Raw genomic sequence first — 27,657 nt, 5'->3', positions numbered from 1 at the left:
GAGCAAACATACCGACACAACTAAATTCTGCTTGCTACGAATAGGTAGGACAGTAAGACCTGTATCGCCACGCATGCAAGCAGTAGTTCAAACCTGACGGTGAACAGGCCTTAGAAAAGGCCTCAAGCACCACAAGTTCAAGTTCAATTTCAAGTCGAAGTTGACTTGATTATGTGAAGCAGAAAGCAGCCCAGACTGGCAGATCAATGAAATGGGCCAGTGCATGAAATGCCCTCTAACACATCTGCCAACATACCTTCAACACACAGCATGTAGAATTTTCTGTTGAAATTGGTTTACTTCGCAAAGACCTACCTCTGCCGTTAGAAAACAAAACAAAAACAAACAAACAAACAACAACAACAACAACAACAACAACAACAACAACAACAACACACACACACACACACACACACACACGCACCCCCCCCCCCCCCCCCCCAAAAAAAAGGACAATATTTAACGAGGTGTAATGATAAAGCATCGCATTTGGCAGTGTTACTCTCTAATACAAAATAAGTGTTGATTCATTGCACATATCATGAAAGAACACTTCAACAAAGTCAATCTAGTTTTGATAGAAAATATTTTATGTATTGTTTTAGTATGACAAACGGAGCAGTTTTCTCTTTGCGCGTGTGCACGTGTGTATGTTTGTCCGTGATACCGAAACTGTAAACCCCATACTGGACGAAAGCCGCCATTTGTTATTGTGGAGGAAAAGATAGGAGCACGCGTAGCACTCAGAAGCATACGTCTACCACGAACGGTGAGTTTACATTGCCGTGTTTGTTATTTCAAAATACTGAACCAAAATTCTTGGTTGTAGACATAGCTACATTGTTCATGATCATCACAAGTCGTCTGTTGCGTTTTAATGTTATTTGTATCCCCCGACCGCTACTGTGAGAAGCCGCTGAAATATGGCGTCCAGGATCTTTTTGGCAACTTGTCATCCTTTGTCAAGAGAATGAAATCATCATGGTAAAAATCGAATCAGATCCGTTAAAGGATTTGAACCCAACACATCCCCCACACTGACATACATTAGCAAGATTTTCGCCGTGTCTTCAGGCTGAACTATGGTTCGTCATTTAAATTGTCATGCTTGTTTTTTTTTGTGTTTTTTTTCAGTCTTTTTTTTTTTTTTCCATTTCAACCACGTGGCGCTGGATTTGACAGGGTATCACTTTTAGCGTCTGTATTTTTCTGTTTCTGACTGTGGGCTTTACGCAGAACTGCAAATTGATTTTCGGCCCAGTTGTGTGCGTGATGGAAAGAAATGATAATTTGCGAAGTGAAGTGTGTGGTTTTGAGTCAACATCGAACTTTTCGAAGTGTTCATACTAACCATAGCTGCTACTTGCGCTACCCAAATTTTATTAAAAACCAGTAAAACAAGTGAACGAACTCGTTTTCACTGATTGCCTGTTTCAGCATGATGTCTCTGGCTGTATCCTTTGTTGTGGACTGTCTGAAGCCTGAACTGTCATAGGCCTACTTAAGTTTTTTGCAGAAGCTTGCACAAGTTTCCATTTTCACTTATGACACCTGTATTACTTGTGTTCTGTCTTCTCTTGCTGAGTCCTATTCACAGACTGTCTAAAGTGTCTGAATTGCCCTACTTTAGTTAATGTCTTGCAGAACCTTTCACAAGTTTGCATTTTGATTTTCACTGATGATACTTCATTACTTGCGAACTAACAGTAACACAGGGCATTGTGCTTTTTTTTATTATTATTTTTTTTTAATGACAAATCCCATTGGTTTCTCACTTTCTGTGAATTTTATGCCAGAAAATATACACTCTACTTTCCAATACGAAGTTACTTTTTTAATCAAAGTTATATAATCATTATGAATAAATGGCTGGCACTAAGCATTGATCCTTGATGAAGTTGATTGGGTTTTCAGCAAGCAGCATGACATGGTCCCAAACATAATGTTCACTTCTCATTCAATGAAAGTGTGCATATTTGAGTTCCAGTGTTAGAGAAATGCGGGCCTTTCTTGAATCTTGCTTTTGCTGCTGTCCGTCATGAACTTTTCACCAATGGTTGATAGATCCGGTCCGTGTAAGTCTTCAGAGCAGCAAAAAGAAGTCCAACCAGGAATTAAACTCTTGACCCACAGATGGGTCACCCCTATCAGTATCACCTCATCTTGACTCCACATTTGCCAAATCTCCCATCAAAATTACCAATGAACTCACACTATTTTTTGAAAATTACCTACAAACTCCTGCCCAAATTAATGGATGTAACGATTACCGGATGTAATGCCTATTGTCATTTAATGACATTCTCGTCAGGATGTCCGCAAAGCACATCATACTTAGTATCTTATTCTTTGATATATATTTTGTGTACTCACCTTTATTTGTGTGTGTATGTGAGAATGCATGTCTTGGATATATATCAGAGTATTTCATTCACAATATATGCATGGTATTTTGCCTTTTATCATTTCATGAAATATGTTTACTTCCCTTTTTCTGTTTCATGCAGTCTAGATACACAGCATATTATAGGTTACATGAACACACACACACACACACACACACACACACACACACACACACACACACAATTATACTCTCTTAATTGCTGGATTCCTGATAGTGTTAAATAGTTTGACTGAACCTGATGTACAACTCAGGCTGTGGGTGTTATTGTACTGATTTTCTTTTTACTAATTTTAGTTTGTTAAAAATTGGTGTTCAGTTTTTGAAGAAACAGGATGTTGACTGCACTGTTCAAATTAATCATATATCTCTTCACATTACACTTTTTTCATACTCATACATATACTCACAAGCATGCATGTGCAAATGCAAACTTGCTCTCTCTCTCTCTCTCTCTCTCTCTCTCTCTCTCTCTCTCTCTCTCACACACACACACACACACACACACACACACACAAACACACCTGCTCCACTGACAGGAAAGAAATGAGGAAGGGGGATGACTGGAGGGAGGAGGTGGTGGGTTATATCACTGTCAGCAGTCAGGGATTCTCAGCCCCAGCAAGTGGTCAGTGATTTGGCTCAATGCCAAGTTTGCCACAACCATTGACACCCCCACCCCCCCTTCTCCTTTCCATTGGTGGGGAGACAAGGGAGGGGAATGACTTTTCAACTCCAGCAAATAGGGAGGAGGGGCGTGGGGGAGGAGGAGGGGGGAGAGGGGTTAGTATGAATTGGTGTTTGTTCTTTCTGGAATGTGAGAGCATAGTATCTATATGTCTATATATTAATATAAAGTTTCACAGCTATCGAAGCAAAATGCAACTAGAATATCAGACTTTTGTGTGATGTTGAATTAAAAAGAAACCACATTACAGTTTTTTACTCACTTATTTAACACTCACTGAATTTGTAGCAGATGACACCAATGCTGTCCCGAGCACTTCCGGTTTTAGCCCCGGATAATATTTTGCTTACTAAAGCAAAAATCAATCAAATATTTGTAATGGGAATTCATGGTTTCCTTTTTAACATGTCCAGTTTTCATTCTGTATCAATAGTTTTTGTTTGTTTTACTCAGAAAAAAATAAATCGTATTCTGATTGAAACAGTGTCACACTACGAAAACACTGATGAAATAGATCTAAGCAGCTCAGTTACTGACATCGAAAATCCTGATTAAAAGAATTTCAAAATGGTTTCCCTGTCTATTCTGCAAAAGAATATTGTGCATGAAAGTGCTAAAGACATTCGTTTTCAAAAATAATATAAAACTTACCGATGAAACTTAAGATTTTATGGAGTAACAAGGCCATTTTTGTGTTTGATGAAGTGCCGCTCTCCTGTGTCGAATGTTGATTGGGCCGATGCAACTGATGAAGTGGGGTACCTGCTTTTGAATCGCTTGAGCAAATTGGGCATGGATCAAAAATCTTAGTTTCGGATACCATTGAAATCAGCAGAAAATGCTCTTTACCGCTCATGCAGTATCGCGTAGGGTCAAATTTCATTTTCGAACTGCGCGAGGCGTTGAAAGATAGCTAAAAATTTCCCCTGACTTTGTGCTTAGATCTAACTACCCTACTTCGCCCAAGGCTTTGAAAAAAATGCACGAAAGTTCTTGAACTTTCGCCTTTCACAGCTCCCAGTTTTTCAAACAGTAACCAGTGAATGGAAAGCAGTGGATGCGGTTTTTTTCACTGTGTGGTTGAAACTTTGTCGTGCTCAGAAAGACGCCGGCCGCCATTGAACAAGGATTGCTGTTTCGCGTTAAAGTACACCGCTTTTTCTTCTATCCGCGAACTCAATCACGCATTGCATAAAGCAAACAATAAAAATTTTAAATATAGATGATAAATAATTATTTCAGTCGGATAGTTTTTCACAAAATGAAATCAAATTTGAGAAAATGCACTTCAAAATTAGTCAATTTTTTAGGCGTTCATAGGTTTCCCGGCATTGGCGATGGGGGCTGCCGCTACCTAATTGATGCCCAGTTACTTCATGAATGGATAGAGTTCTCACTTCTGGGAATGTGCATTTTGTTTCAGATGACATCTCAAAATGGTGATGAACCTGTGGATCAGGCCACAGAAGAGCAGCTTCTCACGGAAGATGAGCTGCAAGGTGAAGACCTGGAAAACTTTAACAAACTGACAGAATATGGAATAAGCAGTGTGGTGGCAAAGGAGCTTGTCAGAATATATCAGACAGGTGATTATTTTCTTTTTTTCTGATTTTCACTCACTAATGTTCCAATAGTAGTGTTTAGATTGTGGAAGTCTAAAACATGGTTAGACTGCTGGAGTTCCATGCTTACATGACTTATAGAGGTGCGTCATATGATCTGTGCTCTCGAAGTTGATTGGTTCTCCAAACTAGCGAGCAACAGCGGTGATCAAGAGAGGCAGGACGGTGAAACAGCAGGCTTCTTTTTTGACTTGTTGCTTTATATATTTAAAAAAAAAAGAAAAGAAAAAACAGTGCACTTCATTGTACAGAGATTGGTTAAGCAATAGAAGCTGTCAGCTGAAGAAATAGAGGAAAGCATGTGCTTGCTGCTATTGTCAGTGTTGCTTGCCTTTGGCATTTCTAGCAGTTTCGATTGAAAGTCAGATGTATCAAAACTATCATGTGCATTCGCAAGATCCAAGATGGCCATGGAACTCTCAGGTGGTCTATTGTGTGTTTTCCCAAAAGTCTCCACATTGACATTCTGTTTGATCTTGACTGAATTGTCTTTTTTAAATCTATTTGTTCTTGATAGTTTAACTAATTTTTGAAACGATTTAAAGGTTTGCACGTATTTTCTGCATAAAAGGGAAGGTTTAATATCAGATTAAGCGAAAAAGTTTGAGACTTCATCCAGATGTACTCACTGCTTCTGGCGTTTGTTAAAAAAAAAAAAGATAATATCACTTCCAAGCTTTATTATTATATGGATTTGTGCCCACTTGTCTTTCCAAAGCAAAATGCACCATATCTAGATTGTGGATCTTTTGTAAAAATATTTCTGGTCTTCACTTTATGCAGTCTGTTTGGCATCTTCACATCGTAGTCAACAGCGTTGGCCAGAGGGACATTATTTCATACATGTGCTATGATTGTGCCTACCCCATTCTGAAAAGTGAATCGCCAGAAAAATTATATTGACTTTGGAAATGTAACATATATGAAGCAATGGATAGATATAAAATCTTGAGGTACTTTATCTTGATGTGTTGAGTTGATATCGAGGACAAAGAATGTCAAGTTTAACGTTAATCTTCAGCTCGGAATCATCTGTATTTTGCTGGAAAAAAAACCACACAAAAAAACAAAACAATGTGTGTTAACTTAAGAGCTTAACATATTACATTATTAGAAAAAAGATAAGACTTTATTAAGAGTAACTTTATTATCTCAGATTAGTGAAATTTGGTCATGTGCATTATCACAACATAAACAAGCAAACAACTTGGAAACTTAATTGAAAAAAAAATCAGATATTATGAATATGAATGTAAAATATTGTATACTCTGTTTCACAGATTCAATCCACACACTGCAGGTAATGTTTTAATGTAAAAGCTGAAAGAATTAATGAACATTATTCTGAATATATGAGCGTAACATACTATCTTACACATCAGTTACAGAGTAATCACATGTATACTTAAAAAAGGTGGAACAATAGTTGCTATAAACTTCTTAGCATGTCCACTGTCATACCTACTCACAAAATTATACATACACCCTTACACTCACCCACACACACACACACACACACACACACACACACACACACACACATGCAAAGACACACACATAGACACGTGAGCAAGTGCCTTGAGGTGCACCAGTAGATGTGGAACATTGAGCAGAGCTTACAGACTGGGAATGGACGGAGTTCTGTTGAGTAGGAAGTTGACTATCCACAGAATGAGCTTAGGATCAACATTTTAGTTGATCAGTTTCAGTGCTAGGAGATGAGGTTGTATTAAAAGCAGAGGAAAAATCTATAAAAAGAATGTGAATAAAAGGTCCTGTGTTATTTAAATGATTAAAAGCATTGTGGAGGAGAGTTAAGATAGCGTCGTCAGTACTTCTGCGTGGTTTGTGGGAAAACTGAAGAGGGTCAGTGTGTTGGTCAGTGAAAGACAATAGTTGGCAGAGAACATTTTTTTCAAAGCTAGGCAAAAGGACAGTTTAATTACACATACTTAACCGTGACCCACTAGTGCACAAGTTAATAAGTGCAGCTGGGTTCTTTTTCTTGGGGTGGGACAGGTGGTAGAGTTTTTACAGATGTTGGGGATAGAACAGTTCTTGAGACCAGTTGAAGAGTTTACAAAATATATCACATTTATTTGAAACATTTTATTGATTAATGATTTTTTTGTTTTGTTTTTCTTGATATAAGAAATACTAAAATTAGGAATAGTTTGGATGATATAAAATGGTAAACAGTGATAAGTATCAGTAAATTTATTTGTACTTTTCAGTAATGAGTATTACTTTTGATAGTTTATTATTAAACTTACTCAGTTACTGCTACTAAAGATCAAGAGTTTATTTTTTATGTGTAGGCAAGCTGTCACACTCGGAGTTGGATGAACGGGCACTAGATGCTCTGAAAGAGTACAATTCCAGCGACGCATTGGAAGTGTTGAAAGAATTCTGTGAGCCTGGACTTCAGCACGTGGGGAACAAGAGTGCATTTCTGTGCAACAAGATGAAGAATCTAAAAAAGAACAAGGCCACTGGAGGTGCTGCCCAAGGCAAGGGACCAGATGAAACCAAACTGCAGGTGTGTTCCTGGTCAATGCATTTAAGAAAAACTTAATTTTGGAATAATTTATTTGTCACTAACTCCGTGACTGGCTAGCTGTCACCTTGTTTCCTGCATATTTAGTGATTGGTATCTTGTCCCAAAGCATTAAGTTTACTTTTTATGCGTATTGTTGACCATCTCTATGGGAAATAAATGCGAGATTTTAGGTATGGTTTGAAAATTTGGTCTGACAGTGATTATGATCATCAATCTTGTAATTTTGAGATAAAGAAAAATTGAACTGTCTTATTGGATATGCATAATTTATGCTGTTGTGTGTCTGATTGCGTGTACTGAAGTGGTCAGTACTTTTTCAGATTCCTTAGATTTATGAATGTGGGTCACATTTTAGAGTATATTTGTATTCAGATGCACGATTATAAATGATGTTGGTAAAATTTTGGAGTATATTTGTATTGATATATACATGACAGTTCCCTAGTTAATGCAGTAATATTGAGGACAATCCTTCAGGAAATATTGAAGCGGACTGGCTATGAACTGGATGTGACATCCGGCCAGAGGAAGTATGGAGGACCCCCACCTGGATGGACACAACCTCAACCAGGAGCTGGTCATGAGGTACGTGTCATTGTGGAACCTGCACTTCTGGTGCTGTTGACCAGAATCTCTGCATTCTGTGTTGAAATGGTCTGGGTCACACGGGCCTGTTCACATGTTCTTTGTAAATTTTATCAGGCATGGCATTTAGCCTCAGAGTGGGTCTCAGAGGTCACTCTTGAGATTGACGCTTTGTGCATGAATCTGTTGAATAAAAGAGAATTGGGATTAGGGTGAGACTTTTCTCTATTCTTGAAAGTTCAATAGTTTGTTGGTGGGATGGTTGATGAGTTGAAGACCACCTGAGTCAGCTTAACACCACATTTTTGATCTGGCTAAGAGAGAGAATGATATAATGCAGGAATATAAGAGATGAAATATAAGATTATTAAGATTTTGAAAATGTCAAACAAACCACACTGCTAACTAAACGAATGAATTCAACACCTGAACAAGTGCTTCATGTGATCTGCTGCTCATGGGAACGTTCTTTAGATTGAAAAGACAGAACATTTATTGACAGATGAAAGACAGAAAGGTAATGTATTTTATTATGTTTTTAAATGAAACTTTATGTTAGAAAATAAATCGAAAAAGAAAAACATTCAGCTTTTCGGGCTTAGCCCTCCAGACATGCCTACCATCTGAGAATTTAAAAGGTGTCCTGGAAACACGGAATTCTACAGCATGTCCCACATAATTAGAAAATTTTGAGTGTACCAACTTGACCATGTTTGTTGGCAAGTGCCATGATGTCAGTTGCACTGGCTGCTGTTTCTCAGTCACAGTCACCTCACGCCATGATGTTGAAAAGGAAAGACATCCAAGTTAATAGATACAGAGATGAAATGATATTGCGCAAGTCTGTGGTTTCACCAAACCCTTTTCTTTAACTGATGGGTGTTTTATTGCGTTTCACAAAAAATGAATGTTGTTTTGAACAGGAGTGGAGTGTTGGCCGAGAGGTAAAGCGTCTGCCTAGAAAGCGAAAAAGTCTTAGTGCACTGGTTCAAATCACACAGTCAGTCGCCAGCATTTTCTCCCCCTCCACTAGACCTTGGGTGGTGGTCTGGACGCTATGGCTAGTCATTTGGATGAGATGATAAACCGAGGTCCAGTGTGCAGCATGCATTTAGCACACGTAAAAGAACACATGGCAACAAGAGGGTTGTCCCTGGCAAAATTATGTAGAAAAATCCACTTCGATTGGAAAACAAATAAAATTGTAGGCAGGAAAAAATTAAAAAATTGGTGACACCTTCAGTGTGGCGATGCGCTCTCCCTGGGGAGAGCAGCCTGAATTTCACACAGAGAAATCAGTTGTGATAGAGTAATACAAATATAAAAACAAGTTTTCCCTTTCACTTGATAAAACACTGCCTTTGGGATGTTTTCGCATTGGACTGTCAGCCTTGGAATTTCTTTTTAAGTTTTAGCCATTTCAGCTGAAAATTATGTTCTCTGTCCTCTTCGGAGACAGCACTGTTTTCGACATTTCATTCTTGGCTCTTCATCCATGGAGATCGATTGTCTGATACAAACTTGTTTGGTTGTTGTTAAAGTGGAATGACATTGGAGTCCGTTCCGTTGTGATTTTTAGTTTTGTGATGTGTGGTGGGCGGAAGATGAAAATGCTGTAAGAAAAATTATCCATTGGTTCTCTAAAATTAACGCCAAGGCTGCCTATATGACGAGATAACTCGTCATGGAAAGCATGTACGCTTCGCTGCCACAATGACGAGATAACTTGTCATCGAAATATTCTGACTTTTCCCTACTTTGCATTCAGTTCGTTGACAAAAATGCTGGTAGCTTTAGCTTGGGGAATCTTTCTAGATTCTATTCATAGCTAGAAACACCATTTGCGTCATAAGGCAGTCCTTTATTTGAACGTTTTGGTTGGGTTACTGGCCGCAGTCTTTACCTTGCTCCTCTCCTCGCTCGCTCAACAAAATGTCGGACTGACTCCATGCTCAAGACATGCAAATGTGGCGAACTAAATCAACCAAAATTACTTTCTTTAGCTGATGCTCAGAAAGAATTAAAGCATAAATTCGAAGGAGAAGACAGTGGTGAACATTTATAGGACAATTTGATAGAAAATAAAGGGAGCAGTCAAGATAGTGGCCAAGATACGACTATCAGTGAGTGATGCTGGCTGTTCAGCTCTAGCAGACAACAGAAGTCACCGAATTTTTAGCAGGCCACGGTGTGGGCTATTTTCTTGGCACTCCACCAACGCGGTCTGATGAGAACTGGACAAAGTGACTGTGTGAGAGGGGTGAAGAGAGGAGGGGGGGGGGGGTGGAGACTGAGGGGGCGTGGCCTCACATCCTTATTATCACTTGCAGAAGTCAGTGCATTATGTATCTATTTCTTTTTCAGTTTTTTTTATATTGTGGTTGTTCTAGTATGATTTTGTGTGTGCAGATATCCATTTGTCCAGAAAATATGATATTTTAGTGCAAATTACCTAATGTTCGTAATGAACAAGTTGAAAATGTGACAAAAAACAAAACACTGATTTCAAAACAACAGCATGTTACTAAAAATGTATAAAATGGGAAAACATCATGTGTTTTGTATTCTTTATTCATTTCCCTTTCAGAAAATATATACTTTTATGGGTCTTTCTCCAATAACAAAGAGCACAGAATTTTTTGAAAATTTATACCCATTTTTTGTGAAAAAACCCTGGCAAATAGATTTCACTTCAATGTTATTTTCCTGGCAGCGAAAGGGTTAACAACCAATGGCAAATCTCATTTTAGAGCTGCATATCTTTTTCTGGTGATCACTTATCAGACTCAAAACATCATCTGCTAAATGAAGAGAGTTTGATGATGAAGAGCATGATGGATGTTTTTGAAAACACAAAATGCTAGTCTTGAAAGATATAACTTGCCCAACTGGGCAAGTTTGGTATGGACATTACTTGCCCAACGATAACCTTGCTCCGTTTTCGGCATGATGAGGGTGTGCTTGAGCACAGTAGAACTGAAAGCTGATCTGAAGGCTTTAATGTGTGCGGATTTGATTTTTAAAACGTGAACAGTTAGCACACTTACCTGAAGCTCATCCAAAAATTCATGGACAGAAATCATGATTTTTGTGAGTTGAAGGGCAGCTAAGAATAGACGAGAATGTGACAGTCCAGGGTCGTTAAAATCCTCAAATAAGCTGCTTCGCTGTATAAGCCACAGAGGTTGAAGCTGGGAGAAAAAGTTGTGGTTTATAGACTGAACTTTATGGTACTGATTTGTTATGAGGGGAGGTACAAGTATTTCTGGCTGGTTTTTTTGTTGTTGTTGATTTTGCTGATTATTGGATTTTTTGCACAAGGTTGATCTGTAGATGCCTGTGTCACTGTCACTGTCACACATGAGAGAATTTAAGAAAGAAGCACATAAGTGCATGAAATGCAGAAATGTGTCGGAATGGTGCTTAGCAGATTATCACTGTTCTGTGGTACAAAGTTTCATCTGAATTGGTGAATTTTGATTTTTTTTATACATGGTCACTGGATATCATGACAGAAAAAATGATGGTGCTTAGCAGGTTATCACTGTTCTATGACACGAAGTTTCATCGAATTGGTGAATTTTGATTTGTTTATACATGGTCATTGGATGCCATGACAGAAAAAATGATGACATTGGAGTATGACTATGAGTGCACAAACAAGTTTAATGTAACATTTTTGGGATGGTGATTGAACTTTCTGGCCAACAAGCATAAAAGATGGTATTTCAGGACCTTTGCCTTTGTAGGCTTTGATAAATCAAATGGAATGTATTATTTTTTTGTAAATCATCTCGGGCAAAGAGAATTGAATAATTCACTTGAACACAGATAAGCTCTTTCAGAATTATTTAAGGGATTTGATCAAATCAGATGTTTTCAGTATGTTTTTAACTGTTCAGAGGTTTTGAGAACTACAGCATGGACTGTTTTCGTTCGTGTCCAGAATGCCCACTGACTGTTAGTCTGCATGATTGGTGTGCAGGTTTTCTGTGGTAAGATCCCAAAGGAGATTTTTGAGGATGAGCTGATTCCTCTCTTCGAGGAATGTGGGGAAATCTGGGACTTGCGTCTCATGATTGATCCTGTGACTGCATTCAGTCGTGGCTACTGTTTCATCACCTTCACAACGAAAGATGCTGCCTCCGAGGCTGTCAAGAAGGTTAGAGTTGACTGTCTTGAGTAGCTAACGTTTTAGGACTAAGTTAAATGTATGTCTTAATTTTGTTTTGTTTTTGTTTTGGTCAGTAAGATATTTTAGTTGATTTAGTGTTGATTATTGGTGCCTGAGTTGGAGGTTTTTCTGTCCTCCAGGTTCAGTGTATGTACTTATGTGCTATTGCTTTAAATCTACATGTGGGAATCCGCTTAAAGATCCTGTAACCCATGTCATAGTTTCATGGTTATGGAAACTACCATATTCAGCACACTTATCCCTGAGAACAAAGTATGGCTGCTGTATGGCTGGATTAAAAAAAAGGAAAAAAAAAGAAGAAGAAAGGTCACACATGTAAAAGTTCACTTATTGGTATAAGTAATCAATTATCATGGGGGTTGCAGCTTGTGAAAACAGAAAAGTAAAGAAAAGAAATTGAATGTTGCATGTGTAGATGTTTTTGCTCAGAATGAAAGCAAGCTATTGACAGTCTTATGATATCTTGATATCAGTTGCCTGTATATCTGATTTTGTTGATATTTTTTGTTAAAGATTTTTCTTTAAGTGCTTTGTGATTCTCAATAAAAGAAAAATAATGGTAACACTACTAAATTGATGTGTTTTGGTTTTCAGTAATTTCGGAAATAATGATGAAGTGAAATGTTCTGTTTCTCTTTTGTTAACAGTTTGATGGCTATGAAATTCGGAAGGGCAAAAAATTGAAGGTCAATGTCTCCATCGCCAACTTGAGGTTGTTTGTGGGGAACATTCCCAAAAACAAGTCAAAGACTGAAATTTTTGATGAATTCAGCAAACGTGCAGGTAAAACATGTTCACTTTTTTGTTTGTTTTCTTTTTGTTGTTGTTTTTTGACAGGCCTGTATGAAAAAAATAGTGTGAACACTTTTCTAATATTTTTGTATAAGTTAAAAAATGAGCTTTTAATTAAAGTTTATTTTTTGTATAATTTGAAATAAACAATTTATTAAAAAAAATTTTCGTTACTGTGGAAAGGGGGTGAAGAGGGTTGGGAGACTGGCAGAAAATGGATCTTATTTATTACATTAAAAAAAAAATTTTTTTTAATTATCTGCATGTCCATGAAAACCACACAATAATGATTCTGCATATCTTAGATTTTCTAACTTGAGTTTCAGGTATGTGTTCTGGGCAGAATGAAAAGTAATGTCATTAGCTGATACGCAAGTGATGCTGACCTGAGGTGTAATCCCATGTTATTTTGTTTGACAGATGGTTTGACTGAGGTCATTGTATATGGGTCTGCTGACAACCCGAAGCTGAAGAACCGTGGGTTTGCATTCCTAGAGTATGACACACACAAAAATGCCTCTGCTGCTAAGAGAAGGCTGACAACTGGACGGGTGCGAGTTTGGCAATGTGACATCATTGTGGACTGGGCAGATCCCCAAGAGGAACCTGATGAGACCACCATGGCCAAGGTAGAGGGTTGGTCTTGTTTTGGTTATGTGTTCATTTGCAAGGTGCATCTGGAATTTTCCAGAAATCTTGGTGGATGTGGTTGGGAGTGGAGGAGCGATACTTTGTGTTAGGAATGACAATGTTTTGAAAAGCATGGACAAGTGGTAGTGCAGAGGGAGAGTTTGGAGGGGTGGGTGGATTAGTGACAAGAAAAAGAGAAAATGGCAAGTGATAATTTATTAAATATGGTTTAACGTGACTTCTCAGGATATCTTACTTCTCTAATAATTATTAACAGAAAGGAAAAATGCATGACACATGAGTGCAACTCTTCTGTCTAGGCACGGACCCCAGCTTTTCAGTTTTTTACTTTTTTGCCAGTTAACCCATGCAGGCAGAAATGTACTCATGAAATAAACAGTATTGGAAACGAGTATAGAAGGAAATATTTCTTTCTGTTGTCACAAATGAAATGGTTGATGACTATGACTTTGTGCAAGAGTCTTTGCTTTTGATGGTTGTCATTGGAGTATTTTGAGGGAACAGTCACAGGTCATACAGTTATTTTCATTTTCATCATTTAAAAGCTGGGTTTCATTTTAAAAATTAAACAATTGCATTCTTTTTGGATAGGTGAAGGTTCTATACGTCCGGAACTTGACATCGGATGTAACTGAGGATCAGTTGAAAGAGAAATTTGGAGCCTATGGCAAAGTGGAGCGAGTGAAAAAGATCAAGGACTATGGCTTTGTGCATTTTGAAGAACGTGATCATGCTCTGAAAGCCATGGAAGAACTCCAGGGTCAGGTAAGTGTATATTATGTATATATAAACATGTATTACTTTTTGTGTGTGTTTGTGCTTGTTAGCTCCGTTGAGGGAAGAAAGAGAGCCTTATGGTTTTCCACATTTTGGCAAATTTCCAGATGTCTTTGTACTGAGATCCTTTTTTTTTTTTTTTAATAAAAAAAGAGAGAAAAGTGACAACAGTATGGTTGTTTGCCATCAAATGGCTTCTTTTTGCAGATACATGTGCCGTTAGCACTGCTCTTTTTCTTGTACTTCGTCTGCATATTGGCTGGTAAATGTTGGCACCCCTGCACCCTCCCCTTCCTTCCCCTCCAATTTGGTACTGTATTTTTAGAGCTGTCGATAGTGAATGCAGAATTGTTAATCACAGTGCCAGCTCCAGCCCACAGGTCAGATTGTTGTGCTGATCGTTCCTACACTGTGTACATTAAATGTGTTCAGTTTATCAGACCAGTCTTTCCTTACTGATCTGACTGATGACCATAAACAACTGTTGATTTGCGAAGTGTTATTTTTCAGATAAATGGTACAATGAAGCATGAACAAATGTCCAGCAGTGAATTGTTGAAAAAAAACAAAGGCTGTCATTGTTATATCTTACGTAGACATGTAGACAGTGCATCATAATAGGAACATGGTTCAAAGTGCCAGCTCCAGCCAACAGGTCAGGTTGTTGTGTTGATCGTTCCTACACTGTGTACAGTAAGTGTGTTCAGTTTATCAGACCAGTCCTCCTTGATCTGACTGATGATGATGAACAACTGTTGATTTGCAAATATGCATTTTTTACAATCAAGTATCAACCAATGTACAGCAGTGAAGTGAGAAATGAAGGCTGTGATTGTTGTATCTGTGGTAGATATTCTGTAGACAGTGCATTAGAATAGGAGTAGGGATCACAGTGCCAGCTCCAGCCAACAGGTCAAGTTGTTGAGCTGATCGTTCCTACACTGTGTACATTAAATGTGTTCAGTTTATCAGACCAGTCTTTCCTTATTGATCTGACTGATGACCATAAACAACTGTTAATTCGCGAAGTGTTATTTTTCAGATAAATGGTACAATAAAGCATGAACAAATGTCCAGCAGTGATTTGTTGAAAAAAACAAACAAAGGCTGTCATTGTTGTATCTTACATAGACATGTAGACAGTGCATCATAATAGGAACATTGATCACAGTGCCAGCTCCAGCCAACAGGTCAGGTTGTTGTGTTGATCGTTCCTACACTGTGTACAGTAAATGTGTTCAGTTTATCAGACCAGTCTTTCCTTACTGATCTGACTGATGACCATAAACAACTGTTAATTTGCGAAGTGTTATTTTTCAGATAAATGGTACAATGAAGCATGAACAAATGTCCAGCAGTGAATTGTTGAAAAAAACAAAGGCTGTCATTGTTATATCTTACGTAGACATGTAGACAGTGCATCATAATAGGAACATGGTTCAAAGTGTCAGCTCCAGCCAACAGGTCGGGTTGTCGTGTTGATCGTTCCTACACTGTGTACAGTAAGTGTGTTCAGTTTATCAGACCAGTCCTCCTTGATCTGACTGATGATGATGAACAACTGTTGATTTGCAAATATGCATTTTTTACAATCAAGTATCAACCAATGTACAGCAGTGAAGTGAGAAATGAAGGCTGTGATTGTTGTATCTGTGGTAGATATTCTGTAGACAGTGCATTAGAATAGGAGTAGGGATCACAGTGCCAGCTCCAGCCAACAGGTCAAGTTGTTGAGCTGATCGTTCCTACACTGTGTACATTAAATGTGTTCAGTTTATCAGACCAGTCTTTCCTTATTGATCTGACTGATGACCATAAACAACTGTTAATTTGCGAAGTGTTACTTTTCAGATAAATGGTACAATAAAGCATGAACAAATGTCCAGCAGTGATTTGTTGAAAAACAAAACAAAGGCTGTCATTGTTGTATCTTACATAGACATGTAGACAGTGCATCATAATAGGAACATTGATCACAGTGCCAGCTCCAGCCAACAGGTCAGGTTGTTGTGTTGATCGTTCCTACACTGTGTACAGTAAATGTGTTCAGTTTATCAGACCAGTCTTTCCTTACTGATCTGACTGATGACCATAAACAACTGTTAATTTGCGAAGTGTTATTTTTCAGATAAATGGTACAATGAAGCATGAACAAATGTCCAGCAGTGAATTGTTGAAAAAAACAAAGGCTGTCATTGTTATATCTTACGTAGACATGTAGACAGTGCATCATAATAGGAACATGGTTCAAAGTGTCAGCTCCAGCCAACAGGTCGGGTTGTCGTGTTGATCGTTCCTACACTGTGTACAGTAAGTGTGTTCAGTTTATCAGACCAGTCCTTGATCTGACTGATGATGATGAACAACTGTTGATTTGCAAATATGCATTTTTTACAGTCAAGTATCAACCAATGTACAGCAGTGAAGTGAGAAATGAAGGCTGTGATTGTTGTATCTGTGGTAGATATTCTGTAGACAGTGCATTAGAATAGGAGTAGGGATCACAGTGCCAGCTCCAGCCAACAGGTCAAGTTGTTGAGCTGATCGTTCCTACACTGTGTACATTAAATGTGTTCAGTTTATCAGACCAGTCTTTCCTTACTGATCTGACTGATGACCATAAACAACTGTTAATTTGCGAAGTGTTATTTTTCAGATAAATGGTACAGTAAAGCATGAACAAATGTCCAGCAGTGAATTGTTGAAAAAACAAAACAAAGGCTGTCATTGTTGTATCTTACATAGACATGTAGACAGTGCATCATAATAGGAACATTGATCACAGTGCCAGCTCCAGCCAACAGGTCAGGTTGTTGTGTTGATCGTTCCTACACTGTGTACAGTAAATGTGTTCAGTTTATCAGACCAGTCTTTCCTTACTGATCTGACTGATGACCATAAACAACTGTTAATTTGCGAATATGTATATTGTAGAATCAAGTATGAACAAATGTCCTGCAGTGATGAAAGAGAAACAAAGGCTGTGATTGTTGTATCTTTGGTAGATATTCTATGGACAGTGCATCAGTTTTGGAACATGGATCACAGTGTCAGCTCCAGCCAATAGGCCAGGTTGTTGTGCTGATCATTCCTTCTCAGATCAGTTTTACGTGACTGATCTGACTGTAATGAAGAACTGTCAGATGGGCTGATATGAATAGTGTGCAATTAATTACAAATGTGAATAGATGTCAGGCAGTGAAGTGAAAAACAAATAAAGTCTATAATGTCATGTCTTTGGATCATCTGTAGACAGTCCATCAATATAGGAGCTTGGAACTCAGTGCTAGCTACATCCAACAGGTCAGGTTGTTGTCCTGTTTTTTTGACACTGTGTGCAGTTACCTTTGTCCTTTCCCACTGATCTGACTAATGGATTATTATAACAACTCTTACTTTACCAACCAGAACTTCTGAAAATGCATAAAAAATGTGCATCCCTGACTCTTGAAAATGGAGGGGAAAAAAAGCACTGCATGCTCGTTCAATTTGTCTTTGGGACTTTTTAAACTAAAATTGTTTAAAATATAGACAAAAAAGTGGATATCCTGTGTTTGAACATTGAGTCTGACAGAGGATCATCTGCTGCAAAGAAAATTTCTTTCCCAGAACCAGTTTTTGCTCCAGAAAGCTAGATGATTATGACTAGAAGGTATAGGTATGTGTGTAGTAATGCAGATTTGATAAGAATATGCATCTTAAGAGTGACCCTTTGAAGGCAGCTTGGGACCCTCTAGAATTATTGTGAAAGAGGCTGTGGGACAGTCAAGTTTTTCATCATTAGATGTCCTGCAATTATGTATATTTTGCAGACAGATGTTAATAAATGTCCAGCAGTGAAGTGAGAAACGAGGGTTGTCGTTATCTGCAGTTGATCATCTGTAGACAATGCATCATTGTAGGAACATATTGTGTGGATCACAGTGCCAGCTCCAGCCAACAGGTCAAGTTGTTGTGTTGATCGTTCCTACACTGTGTACAGTAAATGTGATCAGTTTATCAGACCAGTCTTTCCTTACTGATCTGACTGATGATCATGAACAACCGTTAATTTTACAATTGTGCATATTGTACAGTGAAGCATAACGAATGTCCAGCATTGAACTGTGAAGTGAAAAAAAGGAACAAAAGCTGTCATTGTTGTATCTTACGTAGATATGTAGACAATGCATCACTATAGGAACATGGGTCACAGTGCCAGCTCCAGCCAACAGTTCAGGTTGTTGTGTTGATTGTTCCTACACTGTGTACAGTAAATGTGTTCAGTTTATCAGACCAGTCCTTCCTTATTGATCTGACTGATGATCATGAACAACTGTTGATTTGCAGATATGCATTTTTTTACAATCACGTATCAACCAATGTACAGCAGTGAAGTGAGAAATGAAGGCTGTGATTGTTGTATCTGTGGTAGATATTCTGTAGACAGTGCATTAGAATAGGAGTAGGGATCACAGTGCCAGCTCCAGCCAACAGGTCAAGTTGTTGAGCTGATCGTTCCTACACTGTGTACAGTAAATATGTTCAGTTATCTCAGACCAGTTTTACTTGACTGATCTGACTGTAATGGACATGAACAACTGTCAGATGTGTGGATACACACACACACTCACACACACACACACACACACACACACACACACACACACACACGTGTTAATAAATGTCCAACAGTGAAGTGAGAGAAACAGAAAGGCTTGTTATTATGTCATTGTATCTTTTGTAGATATGTAGACGACAATGCATCATTGTAGGAACATGAATCACAGTGCCAGTTCTAGCGAATAGGTCAGATAGTTGTCCTGATCGTTCCTACACTTTGTCTAGTGTGTCCAGTTATCTTGGACCAGTCTTTCTTTACTGATTTGCTTGTTATGGAGGAAAAGTGGTAAACAGTTTTTAACAGTGCCTGATTATAAAACTCATAGTGGTGATTGAAATTGATCATTTACCATGACAGTAACTTTGACTTCGAGTAGATTGTTCCTGATATTTTTTGTGCATCTGTTTCATGTCCAGAAAATTGGCAATCTGGAGATCAATGTTTCCCTGGCAAAACCCCCAACAGAAAATAAGAAGAAGGAGCAGCGCAAGCGGGAACAGGAAATGCGGATGATGTCACGTGAAGGGTATGCTGGGTGAGTTGGGAACATCAGATACAAAGTTCCACGGCATAATTTGACAGAGAATGTAGAAACTGTCTTCTGAAGTGAGGGTGAGATTTGAGAATGTTTTTGATAGAGGCATTTTTAACATTTCCACATAGCTGCCAACCATTCCTAATTTTTAGGATCCAAATTTTAGCACGGATTCCGAAAATAAAATTTTCTGCATATTTTTCCGAATTTCTAACTTTTACCAACAAAAATAAAAAACAAAAAACAACTTGAGAAACTGAATCCGTTTGGCAGGTCCGTACAACAATCCATGTTTTTCAACTGGAAAACAGTTATGCATGTGCAAGGCACCAGTGCTGTTTTACCAGCATGGCGTGGAGCAGTCTAAGTCGCTGTGATGTGGGCAGCAAATCATTCAGAAAAAAAGGGTTTACTATCGCTTTAGTTCACAATATAAGGAACAGTTTTCATTTATTGATTCATGCCACACACCCCTCCCAAGCCCATTTTTCTGATAGGATTCCTAATTTTGGGTCTGGAAGGTTGGCAGCTATGTTTCCATGAACAAAAGCATTTGTTAGTTTGCTTAGGAGGCATCAGTTTGCCCAGGAAGGTATCTGGGCTTACTTGAATCCACAAGGACTGCAGAGTTTGTTAGTCCATAGAGATTAGATAAGCAAATTGATAGTGGTTAACAGCCCTGTAATAATCCAGCTTGCATTAAGCCAGTGGACAGGCAAGATGTGGAAGTACATGCATGTTTGATAAGTTTTATACTGTAGTTTTCGGCCTTTTAAGGAGCCACTTTCTTAACTCAAATTTGACTCTGCGTCTTACAAGCTGTATGCGTCATGTCTGAAAACAAAATTCTTATCACTGCTCAGGGTCATGTGTCACAAAACTTAATATAGGACAGTATCATTGATAACAATAAACGTTCACAATTGCACTGAACAGCTACACTTAAGTATGGTACATGTTCACTATCGTATCAGATTGAAACCAAATCGCATGCTGCACCAAATTTCAACTGAATGTGATTGCAGTTCACCCAGTCCATGAAGCCAGAGATGGATTTTTTTTTCCACTTCCATTGCTTTAGTCTGAGTTTGGGATATATTTATAGTGCTAAAGTGGTGAGAAGTGAACTGATCGTTTTTGGAAAGCCCAGTGCGAAGCAAAATGGCGGACGGGACTGAAAGCAGGGCTTGCAGACTAGATTCTGATTGAAGAAGTGAATGAACTGGAGCTTTACAACAGTGTACATTGGACTGAAAGCTGTAGAATTGTAAGAAGAAAAAATGTGTCAAAAAAAAGAAAATGTGTCAAAAAAAAGAGAAAAAGCAGGAGTCAAGTCAAGCTGACGAAAACAAGCAAGTTGGATTCCGATCCAGTTTTCCAGTGATGATGTCACTTCTCAAAAACATCATCCGCGGTTGGCAGCACCATTACGTTGGACTTTAACTTTATGGCAGATGTAGCTTGTCAGATGTGTGCACCTTGTGGTTCAAAATGACTTTTTTCATTAAATTCAGGGTGTGCACCTAATGCGCTGCAGTGCCATGTAGGTTGAAAATTACTGTACATGTTTTCTGTTTTTGGATTATCTGAATACTTCAAATATATATACATGAGGCTTTAGTAACATTGGAATATAATCCTTTTATTTGTGTCTTCAGTTGTGATGGCAGTGAAATGATGTAATCAATCTAAATTCTAATCCACTTCAGTCCAATTTACTCGAATCCAGTTGATAGATCTCTTGACTTACCACAGAACTTCTGTCTCTAGGTGGGATGATTACGACTATTACCATCAACCTCTTCGGTCACCCGGGCCAGCTCGTGGTGGAATGAGAAGACTGCCACTTCCCGGTAGATTTTTCTTTCACTTTGTATGTGTGTGCGTGCTGAATTCATTGCAATTTGGGCCAGTAGTGGAATATCCCTATCATGCATTCCATTGGTACGTTTCTTTAAACTCTGTGATAGAGGCTTTAGACCTCAGACCCATTGCTTTATGAATTTCAGTCTATTTGAGATTGATGACTGATGATCATGAACAACTGTTAACTTTCAGATATGCATATTGTGCAATCAAGCATTAACAAATGTCCAGCAGTGAAGTGAAAAAATACAAAGGCTGTCATTGTATCTTAGGTAGATATGCAGACAGTATGAACATGGATCACAGTGCCAGCTCCAACCAGCAGGTCAGGTTGTTGTGTTGATCGTTCCTACACTGTGTACAGTAAATGTGTTCAGTTTATCAGACCAGTCTTTCCTTACTGATCTGACTGGTGATCATGAACAGCTGTTAATTTGCAAACATGAATATTTTGCAAACAATTTACAAAATTGAAGGCTGTCGTTATCTTTGGTAGATCATCTGTAGACAGTTCATCATTATAGAAACGTGGATCACAATCCCAGCTCCAGCCATCAGGTCAGGTTGTTGTGTGGATTGTTCCTAAAACAATTTACAAAATTGAAGGCTGTCGTTACCTTTGGTAGATCATCTGTAGACAGTTCATCATCATAGAAACGTGGATCACAATCCCAACTCCAGCCATCAGGTCAGGTTGTTGTGTGGATTGTTCCTAAACTGTGAATAGCAAATGTGTCCATTCGTTTCATGTATCTTAGGTAGATACGTAGACAGTATGAACATGGATCACAGTGCCAGCTCCAACCAACAGGTCAGGTTGTAGTGTTGATCGTTCCTACACTGTGTACAGTAAGTGTGTTCAGTTTATCAGACCAGTCTTTCCTTACTGATCTGACTGATGATCATGAACAGCTGTTAATTTGCAAACATGCATATTGTGCAAACAATTTACAAAATTGAAGGCTGTCGTTATCTTTGGTTGATCATCTGTAGACAGTTCATCATTATAGAAATGTGGATCACAATCCCAGCTCCAGCCATCAGTTCAGGTTGTTGCGTGGATTGTTCCTAAACTGTGAATAACAAATGTGTCCATTCATTTCAGACCAGTCCTTTTTCACCGGACTGTCAGTAATGGACATGAACTGGACATGAACTAGTGTGAGCATTCTTATTTTAGACCAGTTGCTATCTGCTGAATTGAGTATCATGGACTTCACAGTTGTACACAATTGGGGTGGGGGGTGGTACTGGCTGAAGAGTATTAAGGATGACAGTGAAAAGCATAAAACTTGGGGGGGGGGGGGGGGGAGAAGAGGAAAAGAGAAAAGGACATGATGAGAAGCACAGGTTGTGGGGAAGCATTCCAGTGAACATGAATACAGTATTTTAGATGTGTTACAGTGTATTACAGTGTCGACAACTTTTCTTGCAGATCCGTACTATGATGACTACTACTACAATGATGACTATTATGGAGGACCCTATGGACCTCCTCCTCCCTTCCAGCACCCAATGATTCGCACACGTGGACGTGGGGGTCCTTACTCTCCCCCTGTAAGTATATAAAGAACTCCACTAATCCAGGGCTCAAGTTAGGTGTTGTGCAGCATGTGGTGTTAATGTTACTGATGAATAGTGCCAGAGGTGGCTCATGGCTGGGCCATGAGCATGGTTAGTCTGCTGAGAATATTGACCAGGCCTCTCTTAGTGTTTGGTACCATGAAATATGTACATTCAGGGTGAGTTATGATGCGTCTTGTTGAAATGTGTGTCAGGTGTGTTCACTTGTGTAGACTTGCATGAAATACCTTTCTGTTTTGGGTGTTGTTGTGAATATTAATTCATTTGTAGATGTTTCTTTTTCCCCACTTTGTATTTAGTCAAAAAAAATTTAACTGCATGCAGAGGGACAGATTAATAGTTAACAGGAGAACAAAAGGTCTGTGAAAAAATAGCATTGTGATAAGCATTTTGTGGTCTGCATAGAATTTCTGGCTCACTCATGAAAATGAAAGTGAGCTCTAATTTAGTTGTCTGTCTGTGTCTGTGGTAAACATAACAAATAAATTTTAGGGGAAATGTGTAATATCTGTCGATGCCAAAGTGGCTTTGAAATAAAAAGGGAGAAAAGTTTTATCCACACACCAGTTATTCGGGTTGCAAATAGGAGTAGTTTTGATTATACTCCCTGTTTGGTAATATATACTTACCATGTCAAACTGATGTAAACTAGGCCTGTTGGTTTGCTCTGCTTGGCCTGGTCTGCTCTTAACCAATCAAACGCTTCTAAAAGCTGAAAGTGCTGAATCATTCCATGGCCATCGAGAAAACATCCCATGAGAACCATGGCAGAGACGCGGGGATGGATGGGCGGGCATCTGAGTTTGCAGACCTGTTTACCAGTACGATTTTTGCGTAATTTGTACATCATTTTGACTTGCAGTACGCCAGTACATGAAAATAGATTTCAGTACGTCTTTTGAGGAAAGAAAAAAAAAGTTTTGCCAGTCAGAGTTCTGGTCCACAACAGCAACAGTTTTGATGCGAGCAGCGTGGCAACAGGTTCTCTCGGACGAAAGTGTAAAAGTTCACTGCCAGTGCCTGCTTGTCAGTGTTACATAATAGCCAATGAGGCCTGCTGTGTAGATGCCACTCTTGGACCTGCTGAGTGCATCTGCCAAGATGTTGGCTTTGCCTGCAATGTGTCTTGCTGAAAGTGCAATGCCTTTAATGTGGCACCAATGAAGGAGACTGCCCGGAACTGCCCGACGCGTGTGTGCCTCCCCCAGCTGGGGAGACCGGCCGGATAGTGGGAAAATCCCCTCCCGTGGAGATACAGGGGTGGTTTGGCCTGGGGTGGGCAAATTAGGTCCCCCCGCAGAAAAAACCATGAGCTCCGAGCCTGGGAGAGTCTTACTGAGTCTTGATTCTGTCATGGGATGACTAATGAGGCATGTAACTGCGCTAAGCACCCAGCGGAAAATCCGAGGCCCAAAAGAGAAAGAATAGACAGGAGTGACTGAGAGTCTGAGAAAAAGTACGATTTGAGAAGGGGGGGGGGGGCGGGAGAGAGTCTAATCAAGTACAGAGAAGGTACATAGACAATAATATCAAGTAGCATGCAACAAAATAAGGCCAAATTAACATGCTTCATAGCCCAAAAAAAGCGTAAGATGAGACAGAGTGTAAACCTGACAAGATGGCGTCAATAGCCTTGGCCAAAGGAATGATTCAGCACTTGTAGAATTTATAGGGGTTTGATTAGTTAACCACGTGAAATTTGGCCAAGCAGAGCAAATCGATGGGCCTAGTTTGCATCAGTTTGACATGGTACTGTATAAGCTGGACTTCGACATTTTTATTTATTTTTTGAGATTGGCAAGATCCGGAAGCGAAGGAGGGTCATTACTGATAAGTAAACTTGTGTTTCATGACCTTAACTCTGGTCGGTTATGCTCTTTTAAGACTGGTAAGGCAAGACAGGACCAAAAATTTGCCACAGCAACCAACCAAAGTTCAGCTGAGGTAAAAGTGTTACCAGTTTGCCAGTGATCAGAAAGCCTTATTCAACTTTGAGGAGCTTCTCATAGATGACTAATATACCGGTTTGTATCCTATTTGGTTAGTGAGGCCTGGTCTAAATATTTATGTCAGTGTCAGAATGCATGGCAGGCTAGCTGTTTTGGAGTCAGTCTTGTGTTTGTGCCGTATTTCCAGATTGTTATAAACAACCATTCCTGGCTGAGTTTTACTTTTCTTTATTTGCTTTGGTGTAATTGTGTTGATGTGCACTGGACATGCCCTGTGTGACAAAGAAACAGGTGTTGTTGATGGTTTGGGGTTTTATTTTTCCTTTGAACCATATAAAATTCTTTGTAAATACATTTGAAATTTTGGCAGCTGGCTGCTATGTTGAAAAAAAAAAAAAAAAAAGGTTGAGTTTTCTGATTCATTTTATAAGCTGGATTTCAAAACCTGGATATGTGGCACAAACTGCATGATAAGTCTGGGAGGGGTGGAGGGGGGTTAAAAGAGGGGAGTGCAGGTGGTTTTAAATTTTTGCCTGTACAAATAAGTGAAGTCAGATCAGAATAAAAAGATAGCACAGTCAGAAAAAATTGAGCCCTGGATTCATTCCTCTCAACTTGATGCTGATATTCCACCCCTGAGTCCGGCTTGTCCTAAGAGCATGAAATGTCCTAAAATGTTGTTTACCTTTTGTTGGCAGCCTATGCGGGCAGGCAGGGGGGGTGGTGGCCCTCATCTGCGTGGTCCCAGCGCCCACGCAGGAATGGGAACACGAGGGGTGGGCGCTAGAGGGCGTGGCCCTCGGCCAGGTGCGGGATCGCTAAGAGGGGGACGTGGCGGCCCGCCCTTCAAAGTACAGCCAGTCCAGCCCAGGGGAGGAAAGAGGAAGGCGGGCGGCGACTTCAGTCAAGGTTTAACAAAACGACGAAACACGCAAGATGGCAACTGGGGAAACCAGCCCATCGCCCAGCAACCTCTAGACCAGTCTGGTTACGGCAGTGGTGGATATGACTATTCTGGCAATGATCCTGAGTGGTACGAGGACTCATTTGGTCAGAATTGGGGCTGAAAGATCGGGCTCAACAAGGGGAAGTGGTTTTGGCTTGTTGAACAGAGTAAGAGAATTTCTCTATCAAAGTATTAACAAACCTTGTTGAAGCTGGGTTTGTGTCAAGTCGCAGTTCAAAAGTCCTATGGATCAAATTTGATAAGTTAAAAAAAGATTCTCTCTCCTGGCTGTTTAATGGTTGTAAATATAGACGTCCCGTATTTTTTTCTCATTTTACTTTTCGGAACATACCATGGAACAAAACTATATATAATCTTGTTCCCCATTTTAGTTTGCCAAACAGCATAACCTGCTTAGAAGTGACTCATCCAGCAGAACAAAATTAACTGGTATTGGATATGACATGAGAGAGAGAGTTTGGAGTTGGTGCATTTTTGCTTCTGAAGACAAAATATTGACACTTTGTCAGAGTGCTGTTACTCATGGCAGGTATGACTCACGCAGAAAAGATAGTTTCCATCAAAAGAAAAAAAAAAGGCAGAGTAAAGAGTGGAGAGAGAGAGAGAGCTGGAAAGTGAAAGGCCCCACGTAAGTCCTTTCCATGCGTACTGGTGTCCTTCCCAAGGCAGCCGCCGTGTGCAGGCAGGGCCGACCTAGGCCCTGACGACAATATGCACCAGTGCTAACTTGTGCTTCCAAGCACAGAGAACCGGTTTTAATGGTTTCATGTCTTTAGGCTGTACGTTTCTTGTGATGGTCAAAATTTGATGGAAATTAATAACTTTCTGCAAATTTTAGGGCTTTGTTTTTTCTTTCTTTAATTTTTTAATTATTTTTTTATCATTTTATTTTAAACACACATTTTAATTTTTTTTAATGCAGTCATGCAATGTTCTCATGAAACACTGGTAACAGTAATTCTGTAAATGTGTGCATATGAAATTGCTCCATGACTGTACATGCCATCAAGATACACATTTAAACGTTTTGGCAGCAGCTTGTGTATCTGTGTGAAAACAAAATGAGAATAAAATTTTTTTTCCGGTCCTTTTCTTTGTGTGTGAGTTCGGAGAGGGTACGACAAATGGAAATATTTTAAAATGTTGGGGAAACCATAAGGCCTTTCAGTTTACCCAGTCTTAAGAGAAGAAAGCATATGTACACACACAAGAAACAGGTCCACTCATCAACATGCCATTATGTCCTTTTCTGCAGTGAAGCAAAATCAGACATTAGGGTTTATAATTTTATGACTGATTTTTAGCATCACAATTTACAGTATAAAACAAGTATTGACCAAATAAGCTTTTGGTTTTTCCCGGTCTCAAGAGATGAAAGTATATTCACACACACAAGAAACGGGTCCACTCAGCAACCATACCATTATGTCCTTTTCTGCAGTGAAGCAAAAGCAGACAGGGCATCGCAATTAACAGTATAAAACAAATATTGACCAAATACGCACTTCTTGCCTTCAGCATAACGAATGGTAAAAATTGAGCAGTGACCAAACATGCACTTTTTGCCTTGACTGCAATACAGCACCCATTGTTGAAAATGCATTATTATAAGAAAAAAAAAAAGCTGTGCTGGTGATGCTTTTCCCTGTGGTATTACCCTCACTCTCCACACCTGTCATTGTATGAAATCTTGTATACCAGCTCTGAGCGGTGAAAAAGGTGATTTCAAGTTCAGTTTTAAGAATGTATTCATACATTCGTGGCATTGCTACGTGGTGGTGGTACCCCACAGTGCAATTTGCAGAATATTACTGGAAAAGTTCAGTTTTAAGAATGTATTCACACATGGAAAATAGTTACTTAGTGGTATACCAGATGG

The 27,657-nt window shown here is 39.2% G+C and overlaps 1 protein-coding gene across 4 annotated transcripts; it reads left to right on the top strand.

The window, feature by feature from the left end:
• The first annotated feature begins 677 nt into the window (after positions 1-677).
• LOC143297863 (heterogeneous nuclear ribonucleoprotein Q-like) lies at positions 678-26,865 on the top strand. Of its 4 annotated transcripts, none has more exons than XM_076610389.1 (12): positions 678-769; positions 4,516-4,678; positions 7,033-7,253; positions 7,752-7,859; positions 11,845-12,021; positions 12,702-12,837; positions 13,267-13,475; positions 14,089-14,262; positions 19,294-19,412; positions 21,183-21,265; positions 22,714-22,836; positions 25,507-25,734. In XM_076610389.1, exons 2-12 carry the CDS (start codon positions 4,516-4,518, stop codon positions 25,596-25,598), a joined length of 1,605 nt encoding a protein of 534 aa, XP_076466504.1. In that variant the 5' UTR covers positions 678-769; the 3' UTR covers positions 25,599-25,734. The 4 variants fall into 4 exon arrangements, with proteins under 4 accessions (XP_076466504.1, XP_076466505.1, XP_076466503.1 ...); XM_076610390.1 differs by having other exon boundaries at positions 22,714-22,839; positions 25,510-25,734; XM_076610388.1 differs by having other exon boundaries at positions 689-769; positions 4,516-4,591; positions 22,714-22,835; positions 25,510-26,865.
• The last annotated feature ends 792 nt before the right edge of the window (positions 26,866-27,657 follow it).

Source organism: Babylonia areolata, chromosome 23, assembly GCF_041734735.1.
Source record: "Babylonia areolata isolate BAREFJ2019XMU chromosome 23, ASM4173473v1, whole genome shotgun sequence".
Classification (NCBI taxonomy): domain Eukaryota; kingdom Metazoa; phylum Mollusca; class Gastropoda; order Neogastropoda; family Buccinidae; genus Babylonia; species Babylonia areolata.
Note: the sequence above shows the minus strand (reverse complement) of the source record. Positions and strands in the feature narration are given on the sequence as shown.